Raw genomic sequence first — 16868 nt, 5'->3', positions numbered from 1 at the left:
ACTGGTCTTGCTGGCCTGGCCTGGCCATGCAAGGGTCTGCTCGCCAATTGAAGCGTTTCCAAAATTGAAATGTTTCCAAAACTGAAATGTTTTGTGGGGGCAATCAGGCCAAATCACTGGCTAAATCTCTTCTTCGAGGCGTGGGGCTGGGCCAGGCTTTGGAGATCCTACAGGCACCAAGAGCCCTGCGGGGAGGCGACAGCAGTGTCCCACCGTGCCGTCTCCTTTTGGGGCTGCCACGCTGGGTGAACCCCAAGTGCTCCTGGTGGTCCGGCCCCTTTTTGGGGTGGTCCATCCCCTTTTTGGGGTGGTCCCCATGGTGCAGATGGCTGGGGGGTGGTACCCATGCCCTGCAGGAAGGGGCAAAGGCAACCCAGGACCCAGCCAGCCCCCCCGGGACCGACAGGGATGTGGAAATACTCCCCGGTGGAGCGGAGGGGGGGGCAGTCCCCGAGCCCCCCTCGCAGCCGGGCACCGGGGCCCCGCAATACATTTCCCGGGGGATGCTGCTCCTTAGGGGGGGGGTTTGGGGGGGGGGGGGTGTCCGTCGTGTCCCCCCCCCCCCGCATTTCTTCCCTCCCGGGGAAGGGCTGAGCCGGCTGGGAAGCGCTTTTCGGGGCGGGGGGGTGTGTGGGGAGGGATATGCCAGGGCTGGGAGCGGGCTCTGCGCATCTGCCACCCCCCCCGCCAGGAAGGAGGAGTTATTTGCAACGCGGAGGAAACCGAAAGTGCAGGCAGAGGGGCTCGCGCGCTGCCCGTTCCGCAATGGCCGGCTCCGATACCCGGGTGAGCGGGGCTGGCCCAGGGATGGATGTCGGGGGGATGCGGACGGTGTGTTGGGGGAGCGGGTCCAGGCCACCAGGGAGTCCCCAGCCCCCGGGGGGGGCGGGGGGGGGGGGGAGGGAGACACGCCACGATGGGCATAAGAGTTTTGGGGTGTTTTCCCCCCCTCCCCGGTTTGGTGGGTGGGTGGTCCCCAATCCAGCCCCCCCCAGCCCAGATGCTGGAGGGAGGCAGAAAGGCGGAGGGATGGGCTGAGCGAGGGATGTGGGTGGGGAGATGGCAGGGAGGATGGTCCCCACCCTGCCAGGGTGTCACCCAGGGGTCTTGAGATGCTTCCTCTGTGCCCCATCCTCTGTGCTGCCCTTCTGCAGCCCTCCCCAGCCCCATAGCCAGGGGCCCATCCCGGTTCCTCTTTGCTGGAGGGAGAGGAAGCGCTCGGCAGGGCCCTGTCTGTCCAGCCTTACCACGGGGCATGAGTCATCTCTGGCCTGCTTACAGGGCCTGGGCATCGCTGGTGGGAAGTGGTTGCTCACTGGTTGCTCCAAGTAGGGTTTGCAGGTCAGCTCTCCCCCCGGTCCAGATGTGGTTTCAGAAGCTCTTAAAAGCACACCATGGTGCTCATTCTCCCTCCCTGCCTCCCTCCCCAAGCTCCTAGAAGATGACTTCCAGTTCATCCTCTGCGAGGGCTGCCAACAGGAATCGCCCAACCTCAAGCTCCTCACCTGCCTCCACACCTTGTGCCTCAGTTGCTTGAGCAAGTACAAGCCCATCGGGCAGTGCCCCGTGTGCCAGACGGCCATCCCGCAGGCCAGCGGCATCCCCGACATGGACAACCTGCTCTTCACCAACCTGCAGGCCAGGATCAAGTTCTTCAAGAAGATTGTTGACGGAGTTGACTTGTTCTGCGACAACTGCAAGAAAGCCGGTGAGTTCTGGTGCTCCGACTGCAAGGAGTTCCTCTGCACCAAGTGCTATGAGGCCCACCAGCGCTACCTGAAGAAGGAGAGCCACGATGCCAAGAGGGTGATGGGCATCAGGGCAGGGTCTGCTAAGGACTTCCTCGAGGGCACCAGGAGGACCGGGAACTTCTCCTGCTCCAACCCAACCCACAAGAGCCATAATGCAAGGTAGGTCTAAGGAGGTCTGTCCCTGTCTGGGTGGCTTCTTGTCACAAATCTCTTTGGGCTAGTCCATGATGGGACTGAGCAGGGCGTCCCTGCCCCTCTGCTGCCCTGATTGCCACCATGTCATGGAGAAGATGGGTGGGAAGTAGTGACCAGTGGGCTCTAGGGCATGGAGGAAGGGTTTGGATGAAGCTGGGTTTGAGCTGATGATGGGAGAGTGGGGACAGGGCAGGCTGAGGGACAAAAATGGGTGGGGTGCTCCTTGCCAGGGTAAGGAGGGTGAGGTTGATGGAGCTCAGCAAGAAGAAGGCCTGTTGCTTCAGCTGCCGTGATGGACACCAGAGAAGGGTGTGTTTTGCTGGTGGTGCTAGACCAGCCTAGAGAGGATCTGGGGAACAGCATGGGTGCAATGCAGGACAAGGTTTAAATGCACTTGAGGGAGAGTCCAAACGAGAGGGGAAGGGGCTGGAGGCCAGCACTGATGCTAGCCACAGTGGCCCAGATGCAACCCCTGCCCCAGCATGTCCTTAGACCACCATTTTCCAAGGCTACCAGGACTTATATGAGGGATGGATGATGATATCGACTCCCCACTTCTTATATTCTTGCCTCAGGTATTTTATGGAGATAGGATACTCTTTGGTCTTATATTCTTATACATAACCCCAATAAGTGCTCAAGGGAGGGCAGAGTGCTCATTTCTTCGCTGCCTTCACGGTGCGTGGATGAACATCTACCATAACACTTGCATAGTCACCACGGAACCAACATATTTTTTTTTGCAGTTGGGAGAGTATAAAACCAAATGCCTGGCCCAAACTTGGCGGCAACTTAAATTCAACGAAGGAATGAATTTGTAATTTGATAAATGAATGAATTGCGAAGCACGTGGTCTGAATTACTGCTCTGCTTGTGCTTGGCCTCACAGCATCTACTGCAACAAGTGCTGCAAGCCGCTGTGCTGCTCGTGCGCGCTGCTGGACAGCCAGCACGCCCCGTTCTGCGACATCCACAGCGAGACCCAGCGCAGGCAGGAGGAGCTGAGCACCATGAGGCAGGAGCTGAAGGAGAAGAGAAGCGCCTTCGAGGCCACCTACGCGGCGCGGCAGGACGAGGCCGCCCGGCTGGAGCAGGCACAGCAGGAGATGCGGGAGCTGATCCGTCAGCGCGTGGAGCAGCTGGTGCGGCTGCTCCGTCAGGAGGAAGAGGAGCTGCTGGGGCTGGTGGAAGCGCGGCAGGAGCAGGGCCGGCGGGAGCTGCAGCGCCTGGAGGGGGTGCTGCGGCGGATGGAGGCGGGCGAGCGGCTGGTGGAGAAGATGAACCTCTACGCCACAGAGCAGGAGGTGATGGACATGCAGCCCTTCATCAAGGACTCGCTGGAGGAGCTGCAGCAGCTGCAGCCGGCGGCGGCCGGGGACCGAGCACAGCCTGGGGACTTGGCCGAGTGCAGGGCACGGCTGGAGGCGCTGGTGGAGCGTGTGACGGGGCACCCAGGTGAGGAGGCACTTGGCCAGGTGGGCTGGGGAGTGGGGAGACCAAAAGCAGAGTTGAAGGTTATAATCCCTGGTTAGACCATATTTTCCATGAGTTTCAAGTCTCCTTCCACGTGGTGACTTGATGGACCTGTGTCTCCAGCCTTTGCTCATGCAGTGGGCACCCTCCAACCTCCCTCAAGGACAGGATGCCCTTGTTGCATCCATTGCTTCCAAAGCAACGCTTGTCTCTGGCCCTTGCAGAGTACGGTGGTCCCCCAAATGCAGTTGTACTGGGAGGGAACATGGTGACTTGCTTGGGATGGAACCATGCTGTGGGTTGAAGGAGAAGGGAGGTGAGTGGCACCTGGAGGTGGGGTGCGTGAAGCAGGGGCTCGCAGTGGCTGGTGTTGGCAAGGAGGGAGCGGGCAGAAGGGTTGGGTCAACTCTGCATCCTCTCTGAGAAACATTTCTGCTGGTGACACATACAGGTCTCTCAGGGGTCATAACCATCCTCCAGGCCTTAGCATCCTGCCCCCCGGTGACCACTTCTGCTCCTCAGATCTTCAGCCAGTTTGCCTGTGCTCAAAACCATCCTGGGCAATTCCCCTTTTGGGTTGTTGATTACCTACCGCCTTGGGATGGCATATCCAACCGGGAAGGCAAAACGTTCCGTGAGAGCACTCCCCGACAGGGATGGCAAGAGGTCCACAACCACTCCTGGGTTTGTCCAGGTCATCCCCCCGCTCTTTGGCAGCAGTGCTGTGGCAGAGCTGCTGGTGGTTTGGGAACGGTGAAGGCCTTGGTATCTGTGGTGTGTGCAGGGATAGTGTGCTGGAGGATCCAGGTTTGGTCAGAAGGTGGTAGCATCCTTCCAGAAAATGGGAGGGGAAAAAAGCAATGGGAGGAAGAGACTTTGTGGGGTCTTCTGCTCCATCCCCCTGCTGCTGTCTTCAGACCTGGGCTATGACCAGTGTCCTCCTTGGCCCTTTGTGGGCTTCCACCACAGAGCTCCCTGGGGCAAGTTCGTGGACTATAGTCAGTCCATAGAAGAGCCCAGGAGTGATGTCCTGGATGGAGCTTGGGGTTTCCTGGGGACAAGCTGCTTCCCACCCCACTCCTTGCATCTCCATTGCATGGTAGGCATTGTCCCTCTGTCTCCCCTCCCACCGAGGCAGGCTGGGAGGACCTTCCAAGCCCTGATTCTCCCCTCCTGCTCCCTTCAGCCCCCCTCCCCGTGACAGGTACCTCCGCTCCCCAGCACAACTCCCCGTTCGAAGATGAGACCACCCTGATCCTCGACCTCGAGCCTCCCAGGGAGCATTGCCAAACGCATGGAGGTCTCTCCATGGGGTTGCCTGCCCACCACCAGCCCTGTGCCCCCATGTCAGACCCCTCCAGCAGCAGAAGACACATGTGTCCAGACCAGGGATGGGATATCCCCCCCACCCAACCCACCCCTCCAGGCCTTCTGATGCAGAGGGATGAAGAAGCAGAGGAAGACTCGAGGTCAGCCCATGGGGACACTGTGCCTCTTCCCAGGAGTGTCCAGGACTCTCTGGCCTCCCTGCAGGAAGATTTTGGTGTCTGGGCCAGGTCCAACATGCAGCACGCGGACGAGCTCCTGAAGATCGGCGATCGCCTCCTGCAAGCTCAGCACGTGGCAAACAAGCATCTGATGTCCATGACCCAGGAGATCCAGGCCATGTCCTGCTCCCTGGCCTCCATCGCCTCTGCTGTGGGACCAACGATGCAGCCCATGGCCAGCCCACGGGACCCCCCCGCCCCAGACATGGACTGGCCATCGCTGCCCTCCAACCTGCTGGAATTATTCCCTTCCAGCACCCCACAGATTAACGAACCGCTAGTCCCAGCGGCTGCCACGGCCCCTTCCCCCAGCAGACCCCCTTCTGCCTCCCCCACTGCCAGCCCAGCGTGCTCGGAGACCCCCAGCCTAACCTCCGAGGGGGAGTGCCCCAAATCAAGGCATCCCACCAGGGGCAAGCGTGGTGGGAAGCCCAGCACCAGACTTCGGAAGCGGAGGAAGAAGTGAGGGTCTGCAAACCAGAACGTTTGCCATGGACTGCGGCTGCGTGGAAAACCCTTTAGAGGTCCCTATGGAGACCAGGTTCTCCATTTCACCTTGTTCTGCCAATAAATCCTCCTGGGATGAACGGTGCATTGGTCTTTTGCTGGGTTTGGGAAGGCAGCATCTGCCCTGCGAACAAGCCCTCGCCACTGCATGGCAATAACTTGCTCGGGAACAGCACGATCCTACTAATTTTCTTTTTTCTTTCCTTCCCAGCACGTGTGACCTCCTGGCTTATGGGTCTGGGATGGGTGGGAGGGCAGCAAACCCGTACGGGAGAGCTGGAGGAAAGGCTTTAGTGCAAGGATGGGTGAACGAGCTGGTGGGTGGCCGGGCAGAATGGGCACCTCTCCCATCCCAGCCTGCAAGCTCACTGCTGGATTTCAGCCTCGGTAGCATCTCCAAGAGGTGACCTTCCAAGGAGGTGGCCCCAGAGCCACCTGCACCTTCTGCAGAGTCTTTTGTTGCTGCTCTCTGACGTCCCCAGCGTTACTCGCCCTCCTCTCAGCTCGCTGGGTTTTTCTTCTTTCAGAAGCCACCCCACCTCCAGCCATGGAAAACTCCCACCAGGTGAGACTTGGTTTTGCTTGCATAGCTCTGGGATTTCTGCCTCGTGGGGTTACCCATCAGGAATTTGGGGCTACCCCCAGCCCTTGCAAGGTTGCTTGAGCTCTGGCATTTGGTTGCTGCTTTTCAGGTTCTCTTTTGAAAGAGGAGCTCAGCCAAGCTGACTGGGCGTAGGGCTGCAGAGCCAGGGCGGACTGTGTTCCCTGAAGGCTCCTTTCTGGCTAAGGTGCAAACATCTGAGGGTGAGACATGTTGCTGCGGGCACTGTAAAGAGCTCTTGTAGGCACCGTGGCTTGCAAGTCGTTTCCTGCCTTCACCCTGCCCTGCCCACACCCACGGCTGGCAGGGGAGATACGCTGCAACTGGTGGTGATGGATGTGGGGCCCCCAAACACATCTCCAATGAGAAGGGCAGCGCCCCACTCGAGCAGAAGTGGCCTTCAGTAATGTTGAAGGCAAGGTCTCTTCTGGTTTCCAGTCCCATAGTGTGTGAAGGACTTGTCTAGCATCAGACCTACCTGTCTGGGACAAAACAACCATCACAGGACCGGGGCTGGTGACCCCCGGGCTGCCCATCTGCAGCGCACATCCCCAGCCTGGGATCAGAAGGGCTTAGTCCTGCCTGCAAGCCCTGCTGAGCCTGAGAGCCTCAGGGCTGGAGCGAGAAGATAAAGATTATTTATTCCCCCAGCTCAGTAAGGGGAGGTTCCCATCTTCTCCTTGGCAGCCGTTAAACAACGCAGAAAGTTTTTCTGACCCTTGTCAGCTAGAGGGGACCTTGACCAAGGTGGTTGGATTGCCCACAGCCCAGGAGAGCCAGGGGCTTCGTGCCAGAACTGAGCAAGTGGTGCCTCCCAGCAGAGACCATCTGGGCAAGCCGAGCACTTGCTTTGGGCAGGGACAAACCCGTGTGGTCAAGCTTGTTCAGCTGTGCTCCGTTAGCAAAAGGACATCTCCATCCCTGACCACGCAGGACTGCTCTCACTGGGCTCCTCTTTGCACACTTAGGTCTCTGCCTCCACTCCAGCAAAGAGGAAGAAAGTCCAAAATGTGAGTGTCCTGACGTCGCCGGTGAAGGTGATAAAGGTTGAAGACAACGATGATGGGTGGAACCAGACGGTGCCGCAGCAGCCGAGCTGGTCGGACCAGCCTGGGACCAGCTGTTCCGTGTTCCCCATGACTGTCGCCAAGGAGGACAGCCTGCTGGAAGACGTGCCAGATGGCAACAGCGGGCTGCACAAATCAGGTAAGCGGTGTCCAGAGTGGTGAAGCGACGGGTAGACTTTACGGGGTGTAGGCATCGAGGCAGAGCAGTTTGCAGCATCTCCATAGACCTCCCAGGAGGATAGTTATGTCCCAGCAGATTGTCTTGTTCAGAGACAAGATGTTTGGTGGAGACTGATGGAGAAACCAGACTTTGTTCCTTCAACTACTCTGTATCTGTGGCTTGAGGGGCAATCAGTTCTTTTTCAGGTGGACCCTGAGGGCAGGGCTGCTCCCCGCTTGCCCTATCCAGGGCCACCTCTCAGCACGGTTGGTGATGCCGATCAGGGGACCATTGGCCGTGGCACTCACTGCAGGGTGGACAACCCCACATCTGAAAGGTGACATGTCTTTCCTACCTTGGCAGATAGCAATGTTCTCTGCTTGGACAGCATTGAAGAGGACAGCACCGATGAGGAGTCAATGGTGAGTACAGCTAAAGGGCTTTCAGTGCTTGGCCCTGCATTGCTCAGTGTTTAAGCCATGAGGACTGGACCACTTTGTGCTTCCAGACCTTCAGGAGCATCCCATAATTCCCCTTAGAGCCTGGCAAGGAGCTTGTGAAATCCTTCCTGAGTGCCAAAATAAAACCTCTGTAGCTCTCCTCTACTTCTGGGGGAACTGGGCTGCCCAGCAGCTTGGAGACTTTGGTAGATACCATCTTGGTGACGCCAAGGTGGTGCGCAGCCAAAATGAAGGCCAGCAAGAAGAGGCAGTCTTGCCCCTTTACCTCACCTCCTCTTTGAGGCTATGGATGGAAGGGGTTTTGCTGTTACTTTGCAGCACGTCTTCAGAAGAGGTTTTAGAAATGAGCAGCTTTCCTTCCCTGCCTGCTGTTCGCTGGGTCAGGCCCCAACTTTTCTGTCACATTTGAGCAGAAAGACAGTCAGGAAGGATCCAAGCGAGCCATCCCATGTGGACGTGCACGGAGTATGCACATCACTTTGTTTTGAGGTGCTGGAGGAGGCAAGTCTTCATGACCAACCAGAGGGGCTTATTACGCCCTAAGTCCTCTAGCAGGCAGTTTGAGTAGATCCCTGAGCTTTGGTAACCTCCAGGACACATAAGTACCCAGAGCTGCTGCCTTAGTTCTTCCTGTGATGTTTATTAAAAGCCAAATGTGTGGTCTTCCAGGACACCACTCTGCTAGATGACTTCAGCAACATCCTTGATGCGAGCACCAGCGAAGACTACCTGGGCTTTCCTATCAGCAGCCAGAACACACTGGACACAAGACAAGGATCCCTGGTCTTCTTTGACATGAAGATTTTGAGTAAGAAAAGTGGGGAGGTCCCATGTTGCAGCCAGCTCAGATCCCCACATCTGTCAGTGTCTCTTTTTCTGGTAGGGGGGGAATTTCAGGCATGTCCACTGTGGCCTTGGCTGTGTAAGGGAGAGGACAATATTCTGAGCTCCCAAAAGGCCTTGCCTTTCAGTTTCAGGACATCTGGAGAAACATGGAGCCCGTAGGACCACGGGGAGATTTCTCTGAGATCGTTGAGCCAGTTCACCAGCCCTTGCACCACTGTATCAACATGGGCTCCCCTGCTTCTCCTTCCCATGGGCCAATCTCTGGTGGGCAAGGTGGATTTCACTTTTCAAGCCCCTTTCCTTAGTCGACCCTCAAAAAGCTGTAAAAGCCCTCATGTTCTGGGGTGGGGGGGATGATTCCACTGCGGGAGGTGTTAGTGTTGATGGGAAGGACATTTCTGAAGGACATTGGAGATGCTGGAAGCTGAGGTCGTGACTGAATGGTGGAGATAGGTGAAATGATGGATCGGTCGCCCAGCTGTTATCGATGGTGAAGGCTGTTAGAGGCTGAGCAACTCAATCAATGTTTCACCCTCCTACTGAGTAAGAGACTAATTCTGCCTTTCCTCCCTCTCCAATCTTCTTTCCCTCCCCCCTCCTCTTTTCTAGAAAATGAAAGCATTCAGATGACGGTGGTAGATGGAGAGAAAATATTCCCGGTCGTGATTCAGCCAGTGAAATATTTGTCCAGATCGATGGCCAAAAATAGTGTCTATGAGATCGGTCTGAGGAATCTGCTGTGCCACCTCAACACTGTCCACAGGCCCATCCTGGTTGGCTTTGGTCTCTGGTCATTCCCCTTTCCCACCCTCTTGAAAGCATTGACGATCATGAACAAGAAAGAGGAGTTCAGCTCTGTCGTGTATGGTTTCCTGGATGTTTTGCCTCTGATTAAGGAGGAGATCCCCAAGAGGGATAACTACAAGCTGAAGAACTTGGCCAGCGTGTACCTCCAGTGGCACTTCAGTGACTGCAGCGCCATGGAGAACGCCAACATCGTGAAGTACCTGTGCAAGGTCCTGGACATCAACCTGGTGAAGAAACCCAGGCTGATCCTCAGTCAAGCCAGCCTGGAGTCCTTCATCTCCCTCCAGCCCTTGCTGGCCGAGAAGCTCCTCACCAAGCGATCAGCTCAAACATTGGCCACCCACAACATCGGCCTCTCTGAGCTATGGTCCTGCTACCAGCACAACCCTGAGAAGGGGCTCCAGAAAGTGTGCTGTCTCATCAACGCTCGCCGGCACGGCTCCAAGAAGGAAGTCCAAAACCTAAGCAAGGTCAAGGTCTACTTCCAGCGCCAGGAGCAGCGGGCTGAAAGCCAGAAGACCCTGACATGCAGCAATTTCCCAAGAGCCATAAAAAAGTGAGGAAAAGTGTTGAAAAATGCTGGTGCCTCTCCCGTAATCAATTTCCCTCTCACCCACGGGGAATGAGTCCTGGAGCCTAACCCTGGCTCACGTCAGTAGTTTTGACTTCAATATTTCCTGCCTGCTCTTGCCTGAGGTGATGACCCTGAGTCTCTGGGGTGTGACAGTCGCTTGCTGTCCTCTCTCATCTGAATCTGTGCTAAGGTGAAGAGGTGAGGACACCAGCTGGGCTGGGAGATGTCCTGGCTCTGATCCGACACCCTGCAGCCACGCCGTGCCTTTGTTTCCCCCCCTGGGATGGATCAAGCCATCTTGGGAGAATCATTTCTGGTCTGAGGGTTTTTTTGGGGGGGTCAACGGGATCCGAAGCCAGCTGGAGAAACAGCAGGTGGGGAGATTGGTTTGGAAGGACCAAGGGTGGTGGTCATTGCTGAGAAGGAGGTTGGGCAGAGCCGCTCTGTTCCTGGGACACGGCTGAGGGAAGAACTGAAAATCCTCCTTCGGTCGGCAGGATCCAGCTCCTCTAGCCTGGGGTATGAACCTCCTAAGTGGGCGCACAGGGTTGTGGTTTTCCAACTTCTCCCTCTACTTTCCAAGCTCAAAGACAGCCAGAGAATTTCTTGATCAGGGGATGCACCTCATTGTTCTTTGGCTCCTGTGCCTGCCTACAGATGCAGAAGAAATAAATAATTTTCCTAATTTGTCGTGCATTGCGAATGATTTCCTCTTGCTCCCTGTTCCCACAACACCCACCTGCTCAGACAGGCAGAGGTTCAGGGTGGTGGGTGCTGCAGCGGTGGGTGCCTTTGCAGCATGATGGAGCCTTGAGCCCACAACGCAGCTGAGAAAAACACGATGAGCGCGGGACAACCCATGTATGTGAGACGTGCGGCTGTCCCCAAGATAGGTGTTGGCTTGAAGACAAGCAAAAGAGCACTGAGAGGTCCTGTTTGCTCAGGGAGGTGCCGAGAAAGCCTGTCAGCCTACTCCCCGTGGGAACAACCGGAGCCATTTCCCTTCGGGTGGTACATGGCTGTCCGGCCCACCGGCAGCTGCCCAGTTTGGATCGTGCCAGAACGGCTCGATTCAGCCATGGCATCTCACCCGGTCCTCACCTCCGTGTGCGAGCAAAGCCACGAGCACACCAGCATCCTTGTGCTTTCCCTAAAACCCCATACAAGGACTCCTGTCCAAAGCCGTGCTCCTCCCCGGTGTCACTTCGATACACAAACTGCTTTTCCTCCTGATTTATAACCCCCAACCAGGCACAAAGAAGCTTGCAGGGGGATTCAGGTGGGTCAGCCTGCCCCAGTCCCCTCCCTCTGGGGACCACGGAGGGGACAACCTGCTGCTGAATCACCCCAGGAAGGGATGGACCGCACAGACACCTTGGGGACTGTTTTGCCCCAGGTCTAACAATTCTAATAATTATTAGAAATTCTAATATTATTCCTGATAAGGATTATTCTGTTTGTTATTTTACTACCACTCATTTCAACACCTGTCCTGCCCAGGAAGCCGGTGGCTCCAGGGGACAAGTCAGTTCAGTAAACAATTAAGCAGCTATGCGTGTTCACAAGCATTTTCCTCCTTTTTGCTAAAATCCCGGGAAACGCAAGGAAACACGGGTGGCCTCGCAGGCACGGACGCCACCGTGTGGACTCTGGTCTTGCAGGAGCAGGGATGGGGTTCAGGGCAACTGATGGACATCTCCTCCACGATTCCCCCCCTTTTTCTTTTATTCTTCCACCTAATTCAAGTTTAAATTTCCCCTTCTCAAAAAATTTAAAAAAAAAAAAAAAAAAATCAACTTTTGCTCAGTAGTGAAGAGGCCATGAGTTCTTCACGTCCTGGAAATCCCCATTTGCCCCTCACATGAGAAGCTCCATGAGGATCATCATCACCTTGAAGGAGCTGAGGACAGGGACAAGTTTGGGCACCTCAAGAGTGGGTTTGCCTTGGGAAAGTGTCACCCCCCCAAGCCATCCCCCAGCGACCCCACTGCAGCAGGGCCCCATGGTCTGGAAGTGGGACACATCTTTGTGGATCTCGCAGAGCTGGTTTTTTACCAAAAACAATGGGAGAAAAAAACTGCAGTTGGCCGCACAGCAGGCTCAATATCTCTCCTGTGGGCAAGGGACCCAATCCAGCACCTCATGAGAGCCCACCATGATGGGTTCTCCAGGGAACTGGGTGCTCTCAGCTGTTGCCAATCGCCATTATGGGAGGTGTGCTGAGCATCACCTGGGGTGGGAGCAGCAGTGGGAGGTGTGGGCTATAAAAGCTCCCTGGGCAGCAGTTGTTCCTTGTGCTGGACCCTGGTAGGCAGGATGAGGCCTGGAAGCAGCCTGGGGTTTGCTCTTTTCTGCTGGGTTTTTGGGGAGGTGGTTGCTTACACCCCTTGGGGCCTCCTTAGAGGGGAGGCAGAGCTATGGAGGTACGGAGGAGATCCTTCCTTGGGGCAGCCCCGTGCCTTCTCCCAGCCCTGGGCATGGGTGGATGTGTCCCAGCTCCAGGCTGCGGCCCCGCTGCACCCCGTGGCCGTGCAGTGCCAGGAGGCGCAGGTGGTGGTCACGGTGCACAGGGACCTCTTTGGCACGGGACGCCTGGTCAAGGTTGCAGAGCTGACCCTGGGCTCGGCTGCCTGCCCGCCTGTGGTCTGGAGCACTGCTGAGCCCACGGTGACCTTCATGGCTGGACTGCACGAGTGTGGCAGCACCCTCAAGGTAAGGCTGGAGCTCTAGGGTGGGGGTCTGCATCTTGATTTGCACCTCGGTGCCTTGGGATGCTGAGACCGGCTGGGGGTTGTGGTATAGTTGAGCTCAGGGAAATGCTCCGAAGCCTTTCCTAGAGGCTGAACATCTTGGCCTGCTTTTCAAGGGCAGAAGAAGCTGTGCTGTCTTGTCTGGGGCTAGCTCTGGGGTGGTGTGACCAGGGAAGGGCACACAAGAGGCAGGGAAATTAGGTTGTGGGTTTTTTCTTGATGAATACAGAGGTATCTAAATCTTCCTGGACTATTCATGCTGTTGCTGCCACCTCCAGGGTAAAGCCCAGATGACCTGGTGCTGAGAGCTGCTGCAGCAAGCCAGCAGCTGATGCCAACCTTGAGGCATGTGGGTGCTGCTTGAGCATAGCATGAAGCTACTTCACAGAAGACTTAAATTTGAAGTAGTCTCTCTCCCCTGGGAAAAGCTTGGGTGAGCAGGTACCCCCCGCTATGCTCCAGCCAGCAGATATCTTCATTAAACCCCCCCTGAGCAGAAGACACCCTCTGATATGCTGAGGGACAGACCTTCCTGTCTGTTGTTCTGGGGCATGGAAGCTGGAAGGAAAAAAAATAAGAGTTGGTTTGAGCACCTCTGCATCCAGCTCTGCTGCTGACCAGAGGCTGTCCTGGGAGCAGCTTCCCAGCCCAGAGCATCCCTGTGGCAGGATGAGTGCCGCTTACTTCCCTCTAGCACAAATACTGCTGGCTGATGTCCAGAAGGAACATCTCAGCACCGAGTCTCCAGGCTTAAATGTGCCGCTCTGCGTGTGCGTGGCCGAAAGAACGGGGCTTTTAATGACTGGATGATGTGTCTTGTCTTTCCCCAGGTGACCCCTGATGCTCTAGTCTATAGCACGAGCTTAAATTACAAGCCAGTTCCTGCTGGCAACCCTGTCATTGTCCGTACCAGCCCTGCAATAGTGGCTATTGAGTGCCACTACCCAAGGTGAGCCAACGCAGACGAGGACCAAGCAAGCTCTTCTGCTGCCGCAGAGCACTTAACCTTGGGCATCCCTTTCCAGGAGGGACAATGTGAGCAGCAATGGTGTTAAGCCCACGTGGGTGCCCTTCCACTCCACACTGTCTTCTGAGGAGAAGCTACCCTTTTCTCTGCGCCTCATGAACGGTAGGTTTTGGGTGAGGGTCTCCTCTGGTGCAGGGCACCCTGGGCTGGCCTCTGAGATGGCCATGCTTCTACTAGATGGTACAGCTGGTGTTGCCCCAGTGCTCCTGGAGCAGAATGGGTTTGGTGCAGTTTTGGTGAGTACCCAGGGCCTTGTGCTAGTTGGGGTTTTCCTTGGGTGGAAGCAGTGAAGCACGAGGAGCCAGCTGGCTTTCTGTTCATGAGTGCCTGGTGACCTCTCCTTCCAGATGACTGGAGTGCCGAGAGAGTCTCCACCATATTTCAACTGGGAGATGTCCTCCACTTCCAAGCTGGTGTCAACACAGAGAACCATGCACCTCTGAGGCTCTTTGTGGACAACTGTGTGGCCACCCTGGCCCCAGACAGGAGCTCTTCTCCCCAGTATACTTTCATTGACTTCAGTGGGTAAGAGCTGGCTGTGCCTTTACTTAGAGATGCCTTTCTGCAGGTTATGGGATATCTCTGACAGTGGGATCCTGCTGGCCCTTGCTTTTGTGTTTAGGTGCCTGATGGATGGGCAACTGGATGATGCCACATCGACTTTTATATCTCCAAGACCCAGGCAAGATGTGCTTCAGTTTGCAGTAGATGCATTCAAATTTGCAGGAGACTCCAGCAATCTGGTAAATACTTCCGAAAGCAAGTGAAGTCCCCTGTCTAGACAGGGCTATAGCCTCACTTTGTTAAGAAAGTTAATGTGGTTTTGTCTAGAATTACATTCCCAAGTCAACAGCCTCGTAGCAACGTATGAATGAGGTCACCCTGTATTACTGCTTCTGGATCGTGGCCCTCTGAGCCAAGGATCTACCCTGAAGACCAGTTCTGATACTGGTCAAGACAAGCCCTTCTGATGGGCTTCGATCCCTGAACCCTTCAGTGGCTTGAAGGAAGCAGAGGGGCTTGAGCTGCCCTGGGGAGTCGGTGGTCCCATTGGAGACCAACTTCATGATACATGGGAAATCCCTAAAGGCAAATGACAGCCTAACCCCTCTGCTCTGCCTGGCCTCTCCAGATCTACATCACCTGCCATCTGAAGGTCTCCCTGGCTGACCAAGCTCCAGATCCTCTGAACAAGGCTTGCTCCTTCAACAAAGCTAGCAACCTGTGAGTAGTCAGAACAGCAGCTTGCTCAAGGGTGAAGAGCTTGGGCTTCTCATCTGGTGTCTCACCTTCTAGGAAGGTGGGGTTGGCCATCTGGGTGGGAGGGTTTTGGTCTCTCCTAGGAGACCCCAAAGCACGTGAGGGTTTCCTATCGTAGGGTGGGCTGGTCACAGGCTCTCTTCTAGCTGGGCTCCTGTGGAAGGCACCCAGGATGTCTGCTCCTGCTGTGAGATGAGGAGCTGTGGTTTGGCCAGGCCCTCCAGGAGGCTCCACACTCCCTCCCGATGGCAAGGAGGACGTGCCCGGAGAGAACTGCCCTCCCAGCTTGGTAGGTCTCCGTATGCCTCTTTGTCACCATGATAGTAACTAGCTCAGAGCTGGGTGGCTGAAGCTGCCTCACTACCTGTTGGCTCCTCAGTGCTAATCCAAGACTTGAGAGAGCTAGGTGTTTAGATGAGTTGGAGTGCTCAAAGGTCCTTCCTTTCAGATCCCTCGGTGAAAGAAGCAGATGTTGTAGTTGGACCTCTTTTCATCCACAGCTGGCAGGATCACCAAGTTAGAAGGATGCCTTCAAAAGGTAGGGCACACCCAGGGAAGGGGCATGGCTTGTGTGGCAGGTCCTGCCTCTGGCTGTAACCACCTCCTTACTTCTCCTTCCTAGATGTGGATCGCTTGTGGATGATACTGGGGCTGGCTGCAGTTGCTGGTTTGATCATCCTGATCCTTGCTGTTCTAGGAGCTCTGACTGTCTGCCGGAAACCCAGCCACCCCGTTTAAGTCACCGGTTTCAACTTTTATAGCCTATTCAATAAAAGAAAAATAAAATCACTTGAAGGACTTGAGAGGCTTGGTGGGGGGAATGAAGAAGTCTGGAGAGAGAGTCAAACTTTCACGCTGGCTTTAGTGGTGCTTCTTTGGCTCCCTAAACCCAATTTGAGTACCCCGTTCTCCTGAAGCCCTGTGTCCACAGCAGAGCTTTGTGTACAGCCTTTTTACCCTCCGTGAACTTCTAGTTGGGAATGGATGCAAAAAACCACCACCTAGATGCTGTTTTCTTGTTTGTGTTTAGCTTCAAACCATTTTACGTTTTGGGGGAGCTGCTTAGGTCTGCTCCATACTGGTAACTCCTTACTCAATAAGCCAAGGCTTTAATAAAACTTGGACCACTCTCCTCCTGCCTGAAGCTGTTTCTGGGAGAGAAATCAAGCTTTGCTGGATGGGGAAGGGAACAGAATTGGTGGGTTGGGCTCTTCCTGGGACAGACAGAGGCAGAAATTCCAGTCCCTGCCCCAAGGACTGTTTACACATAGTTCTATGTAGCAAGCCTTGGCTGAAATGTATAAACAGTCCTTGGGGCAGGGACTGGAATTTCTGCCCCCCACTTCCCCCCTGCCCTGTCCCCCTCCAGAAAGGGGCTTTCTGATATGCCTCAGTCATATTTGCTTGGGTTTTTTTTCCCTTCTATTGCTGTGGAATTTAGGCTCTTCTGTTCAGCAGAGCAGCCCTAATGGCAAGATGTTCCTGCCCTAAACCCAAGACCTGTTGCTTCCCTGCTAGCTGGGAGAGGTTCCCACTCTGGAACTGGACCAGCTGAACATCTTGGGATGTGGCATTTGTTGTCAGAGCAAATTCAGGTGGCTGGGCTCATGGAAAACTGAGATCTGTGAGGAGGTGGGGCGTGCTTGCAGCATAGCCACCTCTTGAGCTGGTTTTGGGGCAGGAGGACTTCTGCAACCAGTAGCCTGTTCCAGGGGAGCTTGGGCAGCTCTCTTTGGTCATAGAAGACAGAGGAAAGTGAGATCTTGCACAAGCTGCTGTGTCTTTGAGCGTCATCCAGCACCCTAGGGACCCTCAGCCGGATGTCCTTTGCTAGATGTCATC

The 16868-nt window shown here is 55.6% G+C and overlaps 2 protein-coding genes across 3 annotated transcripts; both read left to right on the top strand.

The window, feature by feature from the left end:
- The first annotated feature begins 688 nt into the window (after positions 1-688).
- LOC104643676 (PML nuclear body scaffold) lies at positions 689-10676 on the top strand. 2 transcript variants are annotated; one of them, XM_075764375.1, is made up of 8 exons: positions 689-786; positions 1432-1910; positions 2836-3401; positions 6001-6038; positions 7043-7280; positions 7665-7723; positions 8432-8570; positions 9218-10676. In XM_075764375.1, the coding sequence occupies exons 1-8, from the start codon at positions 766-768 to the stop codon at positions 9973-9975; spliced, it is 2298 nt and encodes a 765-aa protein (XP_075620490.1). In that variant the 5' UTR covers positions 689-765; the 3' UTR covers positions 9976-10676. The 2 variants fall into 2 exon arrangements, with proteins under 2 accessions (XP_075620490.1, XP_075620489.1); XM_075764374.1 differs by lacking the exons at positions 6001-6038; positions 7043-7280; positions 7665-7723; positions 8432-8570; positions 9218-10676 and adding an exon at positions 4606-5994.
- Positions 10677-12305: 1629 nt separating this feature from the next.
- LOC104631255 (zona pellucida sperm-binding protein 3) lies at positions 12306-15816 on the top strand. The gene is made up of 9 exons (XM_010312724.2): positions 12306-12701; positions 13570-13688; positions 13765-13868; positions 14114-14291; positions 14389-14509; positions 14899-14990; positions 15173-15315; positions 15475-15564; positions 15649-15816. The coding sequence occupies exons 1-9, from the start codon at positions 12306-12308 to the stop codon at positions 15762-15764; spliced, it is 1359 nt and encodes a 452-aa protein (XP_010311026.2). The 3' UTR covers positions 15765-15816.
- Positions 15817-16868: the final 1052 nt, after the last annotated feature.

Source organism: Balearica regulorum, chromosome 12, assembly GCF_011004875.1.
Source record: "Balearica regulorum gibbericeps isolate bBalReg1 chromosome 12, bBalReg1.pri, whole genome shotgun sequence".
Taxonomy (NCBI): Eukaryota; Metazoa; Chordata; class Aves; order Gruiformes; family Gruidae; genus Balearica; species Balearica regulorum.
This window is presented reverse-complemented; position numbering and strand designations above follow the sequence as displayed.